Source organism: Scatophagus argus, chromosome 10, assembly GCF_020382885.2.
Source record: "Scatophagus argus isolate fScaArg1 chromosome 10, fScaArg1.pri, whole genome shotgun sequence".
NCBI classification, from domain to species: Eukaryota; Metazoa; Chordata; class Actinopteri; family Scatophagidae; genus Scatophagus; species Scatophagus argus.
This window is the reverse complement of record NC_058502.1, coordinates 21,805,794-21,820,484: the sequence shown is the minus strand read 5'-3', so window position 1 is coordinate 21,820,484 and position 14,691 is coordinate 21,805,794. Positions and strand designations below refer to the sequence as shown.

Sequence of the window (14,691 nt, the reverse complement as noted above, 5' to 3'; positions counted from 1 at the left end):
GGTTTTTTTTTTCAATTTTTGTATTTAATCAAGCCACACTATTCAAATACATCAATGTATAACAACCACACAATAAGTTTGTTTAATAAAATCAAATATGAACTTCACCTCCTCACTGGGTCTCACATACATAAACACACAGATGACTTAAGTAAGAATAAATGTTGTCACTCTCATTAGTAACACCACATAATTCTACCACAGTAATCACTTGTCTGCATGCAGATTTATAGTAACAGACTTGTTAAAATTTGCCCGTTCAGAACCCTGCACCAGCATGATCAGTCTGGATGGGGAAAATAAAAGGATTTTGGTCGGATCTTCCTTCCGTGGCAAATCAAAGTTTGCTGGGGAATAAAAATTGTCTGTTTAGATACAAGGCCCAAAGCATCAGAGCCTTCATTCAAATGACATTTTATGTTTGAGCATTTAAGTTTGTTCAGCTCACAAGTCCACTTAGTAACCAGTGGGGCTCCCTTACACGTTTGGACTGTAAGAACACTTAGCCAGGGTCTTCAAGTGTCAAGGACCCAGCACTTAACTACAAACTACAATATTTATGAACTTAATGTCATACTGAGTGAACAGTTGACATTACTATACATATCTGTGTTCTTGTTGCTCTCAGCAGGATTGAGTCGGCGAGCCTTATTTCCAGGTAAGGTCCCCCCACTTGGAATGATCAAACCACACAGGACACTTTAGCCAGGAGCAAGTGGAGACTCGGGAGAGTCTCGGAAATCATCAAAGGCTAAGATGGACTCGTGAGACGAGCCAAAATCCCGCTGGGAGAAAGAGAAGTGAATAATAAAGGAGAGCGCAGCAGCAAACTTTGCTTAGTGGAGCGTCCAGTTCAGAAATGAGTTTTGTTGCTAGAAGCAGATTAAGCACAATGTAGTTATGAAGTGTGATACAGTTTCCTGTGTGGTATAGCGTCAATGTTTGAAGGGTTATTTTTCCATGGGGAAATTATGTGTTTAAGGCTTCCCTGATGTAAAAATCTATAATTCGGCGGGAGTGTAAATAACCCAATGAAAGGTTTATTATTACCTGATTAATATTTCTGAAATATATGTTTTTATATTAGCTTTTATTTTGATAAAAGTGAACGATAGTCTGTTCACATTTCCCGACTATGGCATTGTCAGTGAGGGTACAGTTCTCAACAGACAGTGGAGTTGTGAACGCGTAATGTTTAACAGCTTTAACGAGTTTAACGGAGCCGTAATGAGGCACAAGCTCTTACTGTGGTCGTAGTTTTTGTGTTTATTCAATGTGGACTATGTTAAAGGAAGAAAATAAACTGCGAACTTCACCAGCCGTCAAGGTCATTGCCATACATATTACGGGAATCCATAATGAGGGAAATCGTATACATGCAGGCAGGCCAGTGTGGAAACCAAATTGGTGCTAAGGTGAGAATATTTTTTGTTTGAAAGTGAGGTCTCAGCTCACTGAAAAGACGGGCGGGAGATAAATTAGCTTAAGTAGCAACAAGGCTAATGATGGCCTGCCTCGGTCGTACGGCAGACTGGTTTGAGCCGCCGGGGTAAATCATGCTAGTTAGTCATCTAATTTAACGCACAATGTTTCTGTTTTTCTCTCATTGTAGTTCTGGGAGGTGATAAGTGACGAACATGGCATCGACCCGACCGGGTCATATCACGGAGACAGTGACCTGCAGCTGGAACGAATCAACGTCTATTACAACGAGGCAGCGGGTTAGCCTTAATATCACTTTGCTAAAGATTCCGAGCTACACAGTTAGGTTATATAACTAATTTGTAATGGAGCCAAAGTAATTCAACACCAGTCGGAAAACTTGTTAGTACCCTAGCTATCCAGCAGGGGGCCCTTATCCCTTCCTACCCTTCCTAGCTACCGTCTCCCTGTTTCCCTGTTTCCATGACACAACAAACCTCCGGCTAACGGAAATGTCCCAAACAAATATCCAGTTAGTTTAACTTACGGTAATATTGTATAACCCATATAAGCGACTAACTTTGTTTTTGTAATTGAAATAAGTAAGAAGAAATAAGACACTGTATTGTCATTAAATGATATGTAACAGGAGAGCTATACGAGGCATTAGAGTTTACAGTGGTCGTTTGTGACCAAAGATCAAATTCATCACTTTTGTATGGAGCTTTGTATGGGACCCCATATAGATATAACCCCAATAAGAAGTAGTCACTGCTGCTTATAACAAACAATGGCCAAAATGGCCATGATTTGTTTTGCTTTGTTCACTCAGCAATTCAAAAGTATGTCGTATGTATAAGAAAAAGAAAGATGAGCAGGTTATTGTTTGAGTAATTGTTTAAGCAACTGTGTTTTCATTTCCAGGCGGGAAGTATGTCCCTCGTGCAGTGCTGGTGGACTTGAAGCCAGGCACAATGGACTCCGTGAGATCTGGTCCCATTGGACAAGTGTTTCGTCCGGACAGCTTTGTCTTTGGTGCGAATCTTAAATGCGATCATAAGATGTGTGTTTTAAATTGGGTTGATGAAATTGCATTGCTGTGAATAAGCATCTAGAGTCAGTCTTATTTTAAAGTTGAATATCCAAAAAGCGAGGTACTGGTGGTAGTATTGGAGCCAGTCTCTTTCAGTGCTTTCACTGCTCTCTGCAAGGAACCTTTCTTTTACTTTGCATGTATGATGAAGTCATGTCAAGTAGATACGGATTCGGGTGGTTTTAATTTCTGCATTTGCACGTTACACAGGCCAGAGCGGAGCAGGTAACAACTGGGCTAAAGGCCACTACACCGAGGGAGCTGAGCTGGTGGACTCAGTCCTGGATGTGGTGAGAAAAGAGGCAGAGAGCTGCGACTGCCTCCAGGGCTTCCAGCTCACGCACTCCCTGGGAGGAGGCACCGGCTCTGGCATGGGCACGCTGCTCATCAGCAAAATCCGAGAGGAGTACCCAGACCGCATCATGAACACGTTCAGCGTGATGCCTTCACCCAAGGTTCGCTTAATACACAAGAATATTTTATCGTTAAATATTTGTCCCCCAGCTTGGTCCTCTGGGCTTCATTGCTGTTTTCTGTTCCTCCCGTCGTCTGCGCTTTCCCGCTCCAGGTGTCGGACACAGTGGTGGAGCCATACAATGCTACCCTCTCCGTCCACCAGCTGGTGGAGAATACAGATGAGACCTTCTGCATTGATAACGAGGCCCTGTACGACATCTGCTTTCGCACACTGAAGCTCACCACGCCCACCTATGGTGACCTCAACCACCTGGTCTCAGCCACCATGAGCGGGGTGACTACCTGCCTGCGGTTCCCTGGCCAGCTCAATGCTGATTTGAGGAAACTGGCTGTTAACATGGTGCCCTTTCCCAGGCTGCACTTCTTCATTCCAGGGTTTGCCCCCCTGACCAGCCGTGGCAGCCAGCAGTACAGGTGGACAGTCGGGAGCCTGATTTGTTTAAACTGTCAGCCGTCAAGTTTTATTTTGACGCGTTTGAAATAAATCCTGACTCAAGTGTCTTTTTTTTAGGGCGTTGACGGTTCCTGAACTCACCCAGCAGATGTTCGACGCCAAGAACATGATGGCAGCTTGCGACCCACGGCACGGGCGTTACCTTACAGCCGCCGCCATCTTCAGAGGCCGCGTGTCCATGAAGGAGGTGGACGAGCAGATGCTGAACGTGCAGAACAAAAACAGCAGCTACTTTGTGGAGTGGATCCCCAACAACGTGAAGACAGCCGTCTGTGACATCCCTCCCCGCGGCCTCAAGATGGCTTCCACCTTCATTGGCAACAGCACAGCCATTCAAGAGCTGTTCAGACGCATCTCTGAGCAGTTCACCGCCATGTTCCGCCGCAAGGCCTTCCTCCACTGGTGAGTAAAAGAAGAGTGCCGTCGGGACAGCGGTGTGAAGTCCACGTATTTCTGCTGGACTGGCACAACCCCAAACGTTTAGCCACGAGAGTTTGGCTTGTTTGTCAAAACGCATGCAATGAAATAATGATGTGTTTCAGGTACACGGGCGAGGGCATGGATGAGATGGAGTTCACAGAGGCTGAGAGCAACATGAACGACCTGGTGTCAGAGTACCAGCAGTACCAGGACGCCACGGCCGAGGAAGAGGGCGAGTTTGAGGAGGAGGACGAAGAGGACATGGCCTAGACACCTGCTGTGACCTATTTTTTTGTTGTTTGTTGTTATTTTTACTATGCAACAGTAAGCGCCGGGCAACTCGTAGTCCTGTTATTGATAATTGGCTGAAAATCAATAATTTGTATGGAAAAATTGTTGTTGTGATTCCACTGAAAGTTATCAAATGATAATACGGAATTCTTGTCCAGCCGTGGTTTTCAAACGTTTCCTGTTCTGTGTTGGCACTGTTCTCGTTGTGCTCCTCTTCTTTGTTCACTTTCAGGAATGTTTTTGACCTGTCCCGTTTCCTCTGATTTGATGATGATTTGATTAAAGACTTTATGACTTGTTCCTAAGCTGTGTGGGTTTTTACTATTTCTCTCTACTTATATAAGTGACTGAGGTGAACGTAATATTAGATGGTGATTTTGATGATGATGATGCTTCTACACATACACATTCTCATGCATTGGCGTGATTAAAGCTGCTCACTTGTGTAAATCTGTTCAGCCTGGTCTGCCTACAAGGGAGCTCATGTTGAGACCGAATCCCAGTCCAAAAATATATTTTTCTGTCGCTAACTCTAAGTGGTTGAGATTGAAACTCAAAATGTTCCTGATGCATCGTTACAACATGCACAACATGAAGACATTTTGTAGCTGGTTTAATGCATCTGTTAACATTTAAATGGCAGTGTAAGACATGTCCAACATGAAGAATTCACAGGGAACAGCTTATTTTGGTTGTACTGCCAAGCAAGTTCAAATGCAGACAGATATCACGTTGTTGGTTAGCTCTTTACCTGGGATTTGTCCATGATGACAATCTAGAATAAGGCCTCTCTTATCCTTTAATATCCTTATTACAATGCACAGGTGCATAGACAAAACACAAACATAGCGTCCAGCACATTATGTCAGATCAAAGCCGACGGTAAAGAAAGTGAAGCAGTCTGTAGGAAGAACAGTAGAGTCTTCTTACTTGGTATGTTATGAATTTTCTCCATAGCTGCGTGTCTGCCGGCTGCTCTCTGATCCGCCTGTTAAACTCTTGGGTCCTTCTGGCCAAAAGCGCAGCCCCCTGCCCTGCCTGGACGTCCTGATTCTGCTGTCCCTTCCCCTGCAGCCACAGAGCCGTGGAGGAGTCATACACACCGAGGGGGTTTACTGATGACGTCTGCACTCTGTCGGCTGGATTGACACAAGAAAAGGTTCAGGTCCTGGACCGGTCGTCACTCAGTTAACCTAATGTGCATGTTTTTGGGATTGTGGGAGGAAGCCTGAGTACCCGGAGAAGACTTTTTCCCTGTTCTGCTATTTTATACTTCCACGCTTCCAAATATTCTACTTTTTACTCTGCTACATTCAGGTACAACTTAGGTTAGAAGATAATTTGTGGATTTGATTTAAGAATACAAAATATAATCAATTAATTATAACGTAGCCTGATATTATAGGTTAAGACAAAAGAAGTTCACAACCTACCCAGATAAACTATAAAAAGTAGCTGTGCCAGCTTCAGTATTAAAATGGTGAACACAATAATGCATCAGTATTTATATTCCAACAGGATAATATTATAATATGCTATTCTGAATAATGACCACTTTACAAAATTTAAATGCATGACTTTTACTTGTAACAGAGACTCTGTATTGTGGTGTCACTGCTTTTACTTAAGTATAGGATCTGAGTACTTCTTCCATCTCTGTCAAATCCTGAAATTCTGAGACAGACCTTACACATTTCATAGGCAAGTAAAGCCATCATTTTAATTTCCAAAATTGTTGATATTTTTGCCTAAAATCAGTTTCAGTCTGGATAGTTCTGTTGTGTTTGAAGTCATACTGAAATAATAACGTTAGCTGACGTTTTTGGCCTTGTAAAGTCTGCCTCTCCTTCCAGACTTTCCTCCTTGGTTCTCCTCATCATCACTCAGCAGGAGGAAGGCGACGGCATCGGTGCACTCAGGAATGGTTGGTAATACGGGAACAGAGGGCTCGGACCTCGGCAGAGAGGTTCAAAATTATCTTGAAAATGATAACCCAGTATATTTTTAGATAAGTGAATATCTACTTCCAGTGCATGGAAGGCTTTTGCTTGATACAGTCATTCCCAAGCTCAGTGATGCATTTAATGTTTGTCATTTGTAATAAACTGTAGAACCAGATGTTTTCCTGGACGCAGAGGGGGTACTCAAGGTGGGAGGTAGGCTCAGTCGCTCAACTTTCCCTACCCCATTCAAGGATTCAAGGATTCAAGGAGCTTTATTGGGGGTGTTAGCAGCAGCAGGGGCTACAGAGGTCCTCCAGAGTTCAACAGTCTCACAACTTCTGGGAGGAAGCTGTTCCTCAGTCTGGCGGTCCTGCTCTTAATGCCTCGCAGCCTCCTGCCTGAGGGGAGAGGGGCAAACAGTTTGTGTGAGGGGTGGGTGGGGTCCTTCATGATGCAGGAGGCCCTTTTCCTGCACCTAGAGGTGTAAATGTCCGTGGTTGTGGATAGGCTGCGTCCCACAGTCTTCTGTGCAGCTTTCACCACCCTCTGCAGAGCCTTCTTCTCTGCTGCAGAGCAGCTGCCGTGCCACACAGTGATGCAGGAGCACAGGACGCTCTCCACCACACATCTGTAAAAAGATGTCAGGACTGAGCTCCCCAGTCCGGCACGCCTCAGCCTCCTGAGGAAGTAGAGGCGCTGGTGTGCCTTCCTGATGAGGCAGGAAGTGTTGTTGCTCCAGGTGAGGTCGTCCGTTATGTGGACGCCCAGGTACCTGAAGCTGGAGACCACTTGCACCACCGTCCCTCCGATGCACAGGGGAGGAAGGGGGAGATGTCTTCCCCTTCTGAAGTCCACGATCATCTCCTTGGTTTGTTCCATGTTGATGCAGAGGTTGTTTCCTCTGCACCAACCCTCCAGGCGTTCCACCTCCTGCCTGTAGTCAGACTTGTTGCTGTTGGCGATGCGTCCAAACTTCACGATCAGGCAGCTCGGATGTTGCACTGAGCAGTTGTGTGTTAGTCAAGTCAAGTCAACTTTATTTGTATAGCCCATTTTTACAAGCAGTTTGTCTCAAAGGGCTTAACATAACATCAGCAACATCCTCTGCCCTTCGACCCTCACATCGACTAAGGAAAAACTCCCAGAAAAACCTTTTCCTGTAAAGACTGAAGGCCATTAGAAACCATCCAACTTTTAGCATTTTGTCTGGGCCCCCAGTGCTGCTGCTGCCTGTTCTTGAGTGCTTTCCAGGTGAGGCACAAATCTCAAACAAGCCTGTCATTTCCATTCAGAGCAGCAGGGTGGCAGTAGAAGCAGAAGTGAACATCGAAGTCTGTCCCAGCAAGCTGTGCTCAAACGTCTCTGACCACTGACCTCTCTGTTGTGGGAAGTCAAGAGAAAAGACTGATAAAATATGAACCTCTTATGATGATGATTAGTAGTAGTAGTAGCACGGACGTGGGGGGGGGGACAGGGGACATGTCCCCTGCAATTTTTCAAAGGGCCGTTTTGGTCCCCTGCACTTTTACCGTCCAAAAACAATGTTACGCTATTCTATAGTAAACAGAGAGCCGAATTGGTGTCCATGTGCGTGTGTGTGTATGTGTGTTTGGTGATTAGGCGCAGCAAGGATGTCTGAAAAACAGTGGACATAAGAGACTTCTTTAGAAGTCAAAGTGGAAGTTACTCAAAGAAATGCGTTACACCATCCTGCAACACCTTCACTGGCTCCAATAAAGCAGCATATCCACTTCAAGATCCTCCTCATCATTTCTCAATCATCTTGTAAAGTGTATTTGTTTAATTGAGTAGAGTTTTATTCAAAATACCAAAACTGCAACTTGACTGGTGTGTGGAAGCCTACAATCATGAGGCAATAATTCTAGTTTTTTTTTTCCACATGTGATAGAGGCATGAGTCTCAGGAAGTAGGCCATGTTCACATTTGACTTTATGTAAATACATTTATTGTGCGACATTCCTCACAAACATCAATACTACGGTTACTTGAAAAATCAAACTGTGTATCACAGAATTAAATGTCTCTGTTCACCAACCATTGCTGGTTACTTAACAAATCTATCAAATATAAATGGAAAAAAGCACTGTGACAATATATTATTTTTGTCAGGTCCTGAAAGCTCAGTGCTTGAATGCCACCCAGTATGTTTAGTTGTAAAAGTATTTGCTTGATGGTCTGTAATCATATGTAGCAGCTTATCCCACCATATCTAAACTGTGTTATGAGAACCATTGAACACTGTATATTTTCACATTGTATATTTTCCTCTCCTTCATCTGACCAACACAAAATGAGGATTTGAGCAATTAATTAATATGGAAAACATGTTTTTTTTTAAAAAAAACTCCAACATGTTTCTTTATTCAAAAGACTTACAAAAAAACATAAAATGGTTTTCACCAGGTCCCAACATCAATGATATCACTTTTCAGTATATACACTATGAATTCTGGCTCTGACTGACACTCATCTTATATGACTCACTGCTCAATTTATAAATCAAACATTGTGCCACCAGTTCATCTTCAACCACATCCTGTCATCTCACTTCCTGACATTGAAAAACCCAACACATCCAAACTTCAAGTGCAGTAGATTACATGGCGAAATAAAAAACAAACTAATAAATAATGACTAGACGAGAAACTACATTCAGAGTGAATCTGCTAAATCTCAGCTTCAAGTTCTGAGGAGCTCTATGACAAAGTTCTTAAGAAACCCTTAACGTTTGAATGAAAAGTTGAGGGTTAGAGGAATATTTGACTTGAAAGTTTGAAAGTTAATTCTGTTTCTGAGGCTTTTCCACCCTAATATATATTTTTGGTAAGCTACTAAATATCAGTATTAGCATTTGTATACACACACTGTTGCGTGTATAAATGGGCTGTAAAATCGCTAGAAATCAAAATCAGAATGTTCATGCACTTGTTGGTCATGAAAAAGCTGTAAATGTAACAGATCAGTCTTGTTGTAACAACAGTTTGTAAGCAGCTTCGTGGGACCTCCGGTCACCATGCAGAGGTGTGTTTGACTGTATGTGTGTGTGCAACTACATGACTGGGCATCAGATGATGCTAGCTGCCAGGATTTTGTCACGGTTTTCCTCATACTGGTGAAGCATCTTCTGAAGGTCGTGGTCAGCAGGAATCACCTGCAGGCAAGAAATATTTATGGTGACACTTAGAAATAATCTACACATACCAAGGTCACAATGACACACTGACAGAGAGTAACGTCACACAAAGAAACGAGGGTTAAAGTGGAAGCACACTTGGTTACGATTTGACGCCATAGGAGCCCAGAAAGAAGGGTCATCTGTGTGCTGATCTGAACTGAAGCTAGCCAGACACACAGTGTGTGCCATATGTACATTATCTCCACAAATCAAAGCAAAACCTCGCTTGCTCACTCACCAGAACAGGAGCAGGAAGAGGGGAGGAGGTACGCTTGATGAGCCACTCCTCATGCAGCTGGTGGATGGACTCCAAATACTCCTGACAAACACACAACCAATCCACAAAATGTTACTCTTCACTATTCTCTAAAAACCCACTCAGAGTGTGTATTGTGAAGTGAAACCACATGTCTGAGTCCGCCTCCTCACCAATGGAATGACTTTCTCCTCCTCTCTGCATCTCTGCTTTAACCTCTCATGGCAGGTCTGAGGAGAAGTCTGCAGGTAGACTGGAGCCAGAGGAAACAGTCAGAGATGATACATCATCAAGATGTAGCGGCTTCAAACATGATTGTTCAAGTTCTTAAAAACTGATTTGATAATGATGATTTGTCCTGTGCCATTTCTGTGGATGATACTGTTTTTCAATGCCAAGACTGTTGCCACTTCTGTCATTGGAATGTGATCCAACGACGGTAAATTCAGTGTATTTAAGCGCTGTGTAAAATAATAACAGCATCTGTGCATCCAGATGCTGATTTAACTTCTGTTTTCTAACAAAAGGTGGACGGTGAAAAGAAAGATGTTTCCTTGTACAAGTGTACAAGTGTACTTACATATCTATTGTTACCAGTTTGTGAACAATACATTCACAGATGTCTGCATTTCTATTTAGAAACACTCATCACACGTCAGCATGACCACCAAACTCCACCATATAGATGGGTATTATCATTAAAGACATCTTAGTTTGCAATCAATCTTGAAATTCTAATTGTATTCTCAGTGTTTCTATGACTATGTCACCAATAAAACCAAAAACTACTATTGCTTTATTTCTTATCTGTATTAAGTGTGTGCTTGTGTTTCTTCTCTGCGTATTCTCACCAATCAGATCAACAGGAATGTAAATGTTAGTTGTGACCCAATCAAACCACTCGCTGAGAACAGCATAGTCCACCTCTGGCATTTTCCCACTGAAAAAAAAAGGGATACAGGCATTACATATAAAAATGTAATATCCTCCGATATATTGCAGTATAAAATTAGTAAACCATGATAGAAGATTTTATCTATACTGTCCATCCCCACAGTTACAGAGAACACCCCAGCTCAAAGAGGTGACAGCTTGCACAGGTATGCAACGAAGTCCATCAAACCAGCATGAGATGTGGATTCATTCATCTGATGTCGCTGTCCGGTGCTGAGATCATACCTTCTGAAGAGATTCTCCACAAAGATGTACTTGGCACTAAAGATGGACCTCTCCATCATCTTGACAGGAGCTGACTGGAACCAAAAACGAAACTTCAGTACATACAGGCGATTTCCTTGTGAGGTCACATGTTTGCATCACCAGTGCACAGCAACCAACACGCTTGTCGGGACCGCAGGTCGACACAGCATATACATCAACTAATACACAATACAACAGCTGTGTTTCTAGCTAACCAGTACACTTACAATGTCTGACAGGTGTCTATCCAGCATGGTGAGTTGAACATAAGTCTGCAGTGTGATGCCCCAGCGCTCAGGATCCTGATACATCAGTGCCTGCAAGGACAGAAACAAACACCTGACACAACCAGCATGGCCGATATACAGTCAATATACTAATCCTGCAAATGCTTTTAGGTCGAGGTCGATTAAAAAATCTGTCCACAACAGTTTTTTTGTGCACCGTACCAGAGGGTTGTGTCCACGGACGTTTCTCCATTTAGAGATTGGCTCCGTGAGGACCTGGAAAAACAAGAAAAACAATAATAATAAACACTTCTAAGTGTCATATCATGACTCAATAGAAACACTGCTGAAAACTTACATTTGTTCACTTCATTTCAAACAACAGAATGAGTCTGGAAATCTTAGTGTAAGTAGAGTTCATATATTTTATTTCAACACTTCCAAGTCCTTTGCACTCATGTCAAATGGCCACTATATTACATTCCAAGAACGGAGGTAACTGTGTGTGTGTGAACTCCTAGTGGATGCGCGCACACACACACACACACACACACACACACACAAATCTGCTCAGAGCACAACTTTGCTGTATGAGGACTTTTTTTTGTTGTACCTCTATATTGCTAGTTTTGCTAAAATACTCCAGACATGTTGTCTTCCCACAGGCGATGTTCCCCTCAACGCAGACCTGAAATCAGCAACAAAAAAATGATGAAGAAAAGGGATATTTCTCTAATGTGACCTATGAGCTTGAGAGCACACGTGTGTAGTATAGTGTGAGACTTACCACTGCTTTCTTATTCTGTCCATTACGCACCAGCTTCCCTTGGAAGGAAGACAACATAGTGAGACAAGACTTCACCCACTACAACTCCCAGTGCTGGCCTCAGGTCAGTAGGCTACAGCGAGGTCAGAGGGACAGAAAGATGTTAAAAAGCACAGCAGGTACAGTGCAGTGTGTATGTCGGGGGACAGACCTGTTCTGTCTCTGTGTTCCAGGACACTGAATTGAAATGAATCGACAACTGTGCAGTTAAATTGTTTATTTTTATTTTCCGAGTGCTACCTACAAACTGATGAACTGAGTAGAGATTGTTGGCCTTTTTCTTCATCTTACGTGCATATAAAGCATCCCAACCGCCGCAGTCACTGTGATTTTAAGTCCAATTCGCGTTTAAACGTACACACTGCACTGTACGTGAGCTGGTCAAAGCAGAAAGGAGGAGGAGGAGGAGGAATCTGTCGCTGACATTAAGACCACAGAGTTAGGGCTGCTCTTTATATGTAAACGAAACCTAATTAAGCAATACAGCGGAAAACAAAACCAAGGAAGAATAACTCGCTATGGCTGAGAGAGGCAGTCACCTTTATCATCTTTAGAGAAACGGGAGGATATCAGCCAACAGACAACAGTTTGAAGAAAGTCCCCATGATTATACAGAAACACCACGTTACTATAAAATTAGATTCATTTCGTATGGCTCTTACTGACTATCAGAGACATACGGTTGTCTTTGTGACAAGGACTCGTTCCTCGGTGTGCGATAGAGAGAAAAACACCCTCAGAAGGGAATGGACGATAGGACAGTGTTGGTAACGGCTCACTGTACTGAACACCGATCACCGTGTGTCCGTTAACCCACCGGAACCCAGAGAGAGCACCACTTACCTTTAACAACGTGCTGCGTGCCGCTGTGTGATCTGCTCTGTGTCAGCGTGACGCCGTCAGCGGGTAAACTAATCCCTCCGTAACACCCGACAACACCAAATGATGACGGAGCCACAGCACACCGAACTGATGGCAGGCTAACACGCCTGAACAATAACGACAAGCGAGCACCAGCTGTCAACATGTCGCGGTACGTCTCCCTCTCCTAGCGATACATGGAACTGGCTCGTATCAAACAGGAAGAAACATCATTTCTTCTTCGACTCAGTAGTCTACATTAGAGGCCGACATCGCCATCTGTTGTATGGGAGTGTGTACGGTCATGGCACTGATCAAGTGAGTGCCCGTTTTAATTTAAACAAAAAAAATCAAAGCAAAAAAAAAAAAAAAAAAACAACAACAAAAAAACATTTCTAATTTTACATTTTCTACATTGTCCCTTTGGTTTTTGTGAACTTGTATTAAGCCGTGATGTAGATTTACATTTGTATAAGCCTTAGCCATTCACAGGCCTTTATTAGCATACACCCTCTCTCATCCCCACCACTGCGTTTTAATGTTTCACTGTACTTCTGTATTCTTTAATTCTGTAATGTTCTGTCTTATTTTATCATGTACACCATTACTGCTGCAGATTGGTCATCACTGTGACTATGACTTTGATATAATTTTGCCTCTGGGTATGTATTTTGTCATTTGAATTATTCAGAGCCTTGCTGTTTGCCTCCATGTTTTGTCTTTCTTTTTATTGGCTTCTTTCATCAGTTTATCTCATCTTAAAGGAACAGTTCACTCCAAAATCAAAAATGCATATTTTTCCTCTTATCTGTAGTGCTATCTATCAGTCTGGATTGTTTTGGTGTGAACTGGAGAGAATTGGAGAGTTTTAGAGACATTGCTTGTGGTGCTCAAAGCAACAACAGCAACAACAACAACAACAAAAATACATTTAAAAAAATCTCCACATCATACTCAAGATAATCTACAGACTCATGGACGAGAGACTCGTGACAGGATGGGATGTAAACATTAATGGTTGTCCTCCTCCACTGCTGAACTGCAACGCTAGTTGACTTAGTTTAGTCAGCAAATGAGTAGAAAAGAAAAGAAACAAAAATATATCCTATATGTGACTGCTCCCAACAAGGTCTGTTGATTAGCTTTAGTCGTGATTTGTGGAAAGAGACATTGCTGTAGAGTTTTTCAAATGTATTTTTGTGAAGTGAACCATCCGGTTCAAATATATTCAAGAGAAGGCAAACATCTCTACAACTGATGCCTCTGAAACTCTACAACTCACATCAAAACTATTACAAGACCAAAATGCAGATACTACTACAGCCACAGGTAGATTTGGGGATGAACTGTGGCGCTAACATAGTTACAAAAACAATTCCAGAGTTCATCAGTTGAAATGCAGCCATATGTTTACCAGGATGAATGGTAAACAGCAATGTTTACATAAAATTTGCTGCTCTAATCTCCAGGTAACGAAGCCAGTGTTTTTGCTAAGACCCTGACCTCTCATCCAGTGCAATCATCTGCAAAACTTCTTACTTCCAGATTACCATGAAATATAGGAATACTTTTATCTGAAAAACCCAACTAGTGTGTTGAAAAAGGACATGAACTACAGATACTTGTAATCTGTTCTTCTTTCATTTCCTTCTTTCCACCCCGCCCCCTTTGTCCTTCCCTGGTGGCCATTACGTAACAGGAGAGAATATCCTTGACTAATCATAAATAAGGTATTGGTAGATATGACCCTTAATGTTAAGTATGGCTGAGAAACAAACCAGTCCCAACAGCCTTGTTATTGTGAGTGTTGATCGATTATTAAAAGGTACTTTTAAAGGTAATTACTTTGTCTGATCAAAAATAAAAAAAAAAACAAGTAGCCTACTGGATTATTCAGGAGGAAGAATAAATCAGTCTGTGGGGTTTTTGTGTAGACGACGGCTAAATGTGCGCACTTCAGCCCAGAGGAGGGCGGTACTGCGTCTCAATGCTGCGTCCAAAGTGTCAAGAGGAAGGAAAGAGTTG

General features: G+C 42.7%; 2 protein-coding genes across 5 annotated transcripts; one reads left to right on the top strand and one right to left on the bottom strand.

The window, feature by feature from the left end:
• The first annotated feature begins 1,343 nt into the window (after window positions 1–1,343).
• LOC124065848 (tubulin beta-4B chain-like) lies at window positions 1,344–4,462 on the top strand. Of its 3 annotated transcripts, none has more exons than XM_046401672.1 (7): window positions 1,344–1,415; window positions 1,613–1,721; window positions 2,347–2,457; window positions 2,726–2,970; window positions 3,084–3,406; window positions 3,504–3,848; window positions 3,989–4,462. In XM_046401672.1, exons 1-7 carry the CDS (start codon window positions 1,359–1,361, stop codon window positions 4,134–4,136), a joined length of 1,338 nt encoding a protein of 445 aa, XP_046257628.1. In that variant the 5' UTR covers window positions 1,344–1,358; the 3' UTR covers window positions 4,137–4,462. The 3 variants fall into 3 exon arrangements, with proteins under 3 accessions (XP_046257628.1, XP_046257627.1, XP_046257629.1); XM_046401671.1 differs by having other exon boundaries at window positions 2,708–2,970; XM_046401673.1 differs by lacking the exon at window positions 2,347–2,457.
• Window positions 4,463–8,043: 3,581 nt separating this feature from the next.
• Window positions 8,044–12,902, bottom strand: tk2 (thymidine kinase 2). 2 transcript variants are annotated; one of them, XM_046401668.1, is made up of 10 exons: window positions 12,649–12,902; window positions 11,767–11,804; window positions 11,593–11,667; window positions 11,202–11,255; window positions 10,980–11,069; window positions 10,732–10,805; window positions 10,404–10,492; window positions 9,726–9,805; window positions 9,535–9,615; window positions 8,044–9,272 (listed from the first exon to the last, which is right to left on the bottom strand). In XM_046401668.1, exons 1-10 carry the CDS (start codon window positions 12,830–12,832, stop codon window positions 9,186–9,188), a joined length of 852 nt encoding a protein of 283 aa, XP_046257624.1. In that variant the 5' UTR covers window positions 12,833–12,902; the 3' UTR covers window positions 8,044–9,185. The 2 variants fall into 2 exon arrangements, with proteins under 2 accessions (XP_046257624.1, XP_046257625.1); XM_046401669.1 differs by having other exon boundaries at window positions 11,767–11,878; window positions 12,649–12,787.
• Window positions 12,903–14,691: the final 1,789 nt, after the last annotated feature.

What these genes read in the sequence shown, in the direction of transcription:
- LOC124065848 (XM_046401671.1), top strand. Translation starts at nt 1,359, where the DNA reads ATGAGGGAAATCGTATACATGCAGGCAGGCCAGTGTGGAAACCAAATT. An exon ending in CTATTACAACGAGGCAGCGG is followed by an intron (nt 1,722 to 2,346) that starts GTTAGCCTTAAT and finishes TTTCATTTCCAG; the next exon opens with GCGGGAAGTATGTCCCTCGT. An exon ending in CGTGGCAGCCAGCAGTACAG is followed by an intron (nt 3,407 to 3,503) that starts GTGGACAGTCGG and finishes TCTTTTTTTTAG; the next exon opens with GGCGTTGACGGTTCCTGAAC.
- tk2 (XM_046401668.1), bottom strand. Translation starts at nt 12,832, where the DNA reads ATGTTGACAGCTGGTGCTCGCTTGTCGTTATTGTTCAGGCGTGTTAGC. An exon ending in ATAGACACCTGTCAGACATT is followed by an intron (nt 10,806 to 10,979) that starts GTAAGTGTACTG and finishes TTTTGGTTCCAG; the next exon opens with TCAGCTCCTGTCAAGATGAT. An exon ending in GTGGAGAATCTCTTCAGAAG is followed by an intron (nt 10,493 to 10,731) that starts GTATGATCTCAG and finishes TTTTTTTTTCAG; the next exon opens with TGGGAAAATGCCAGAGGTGG.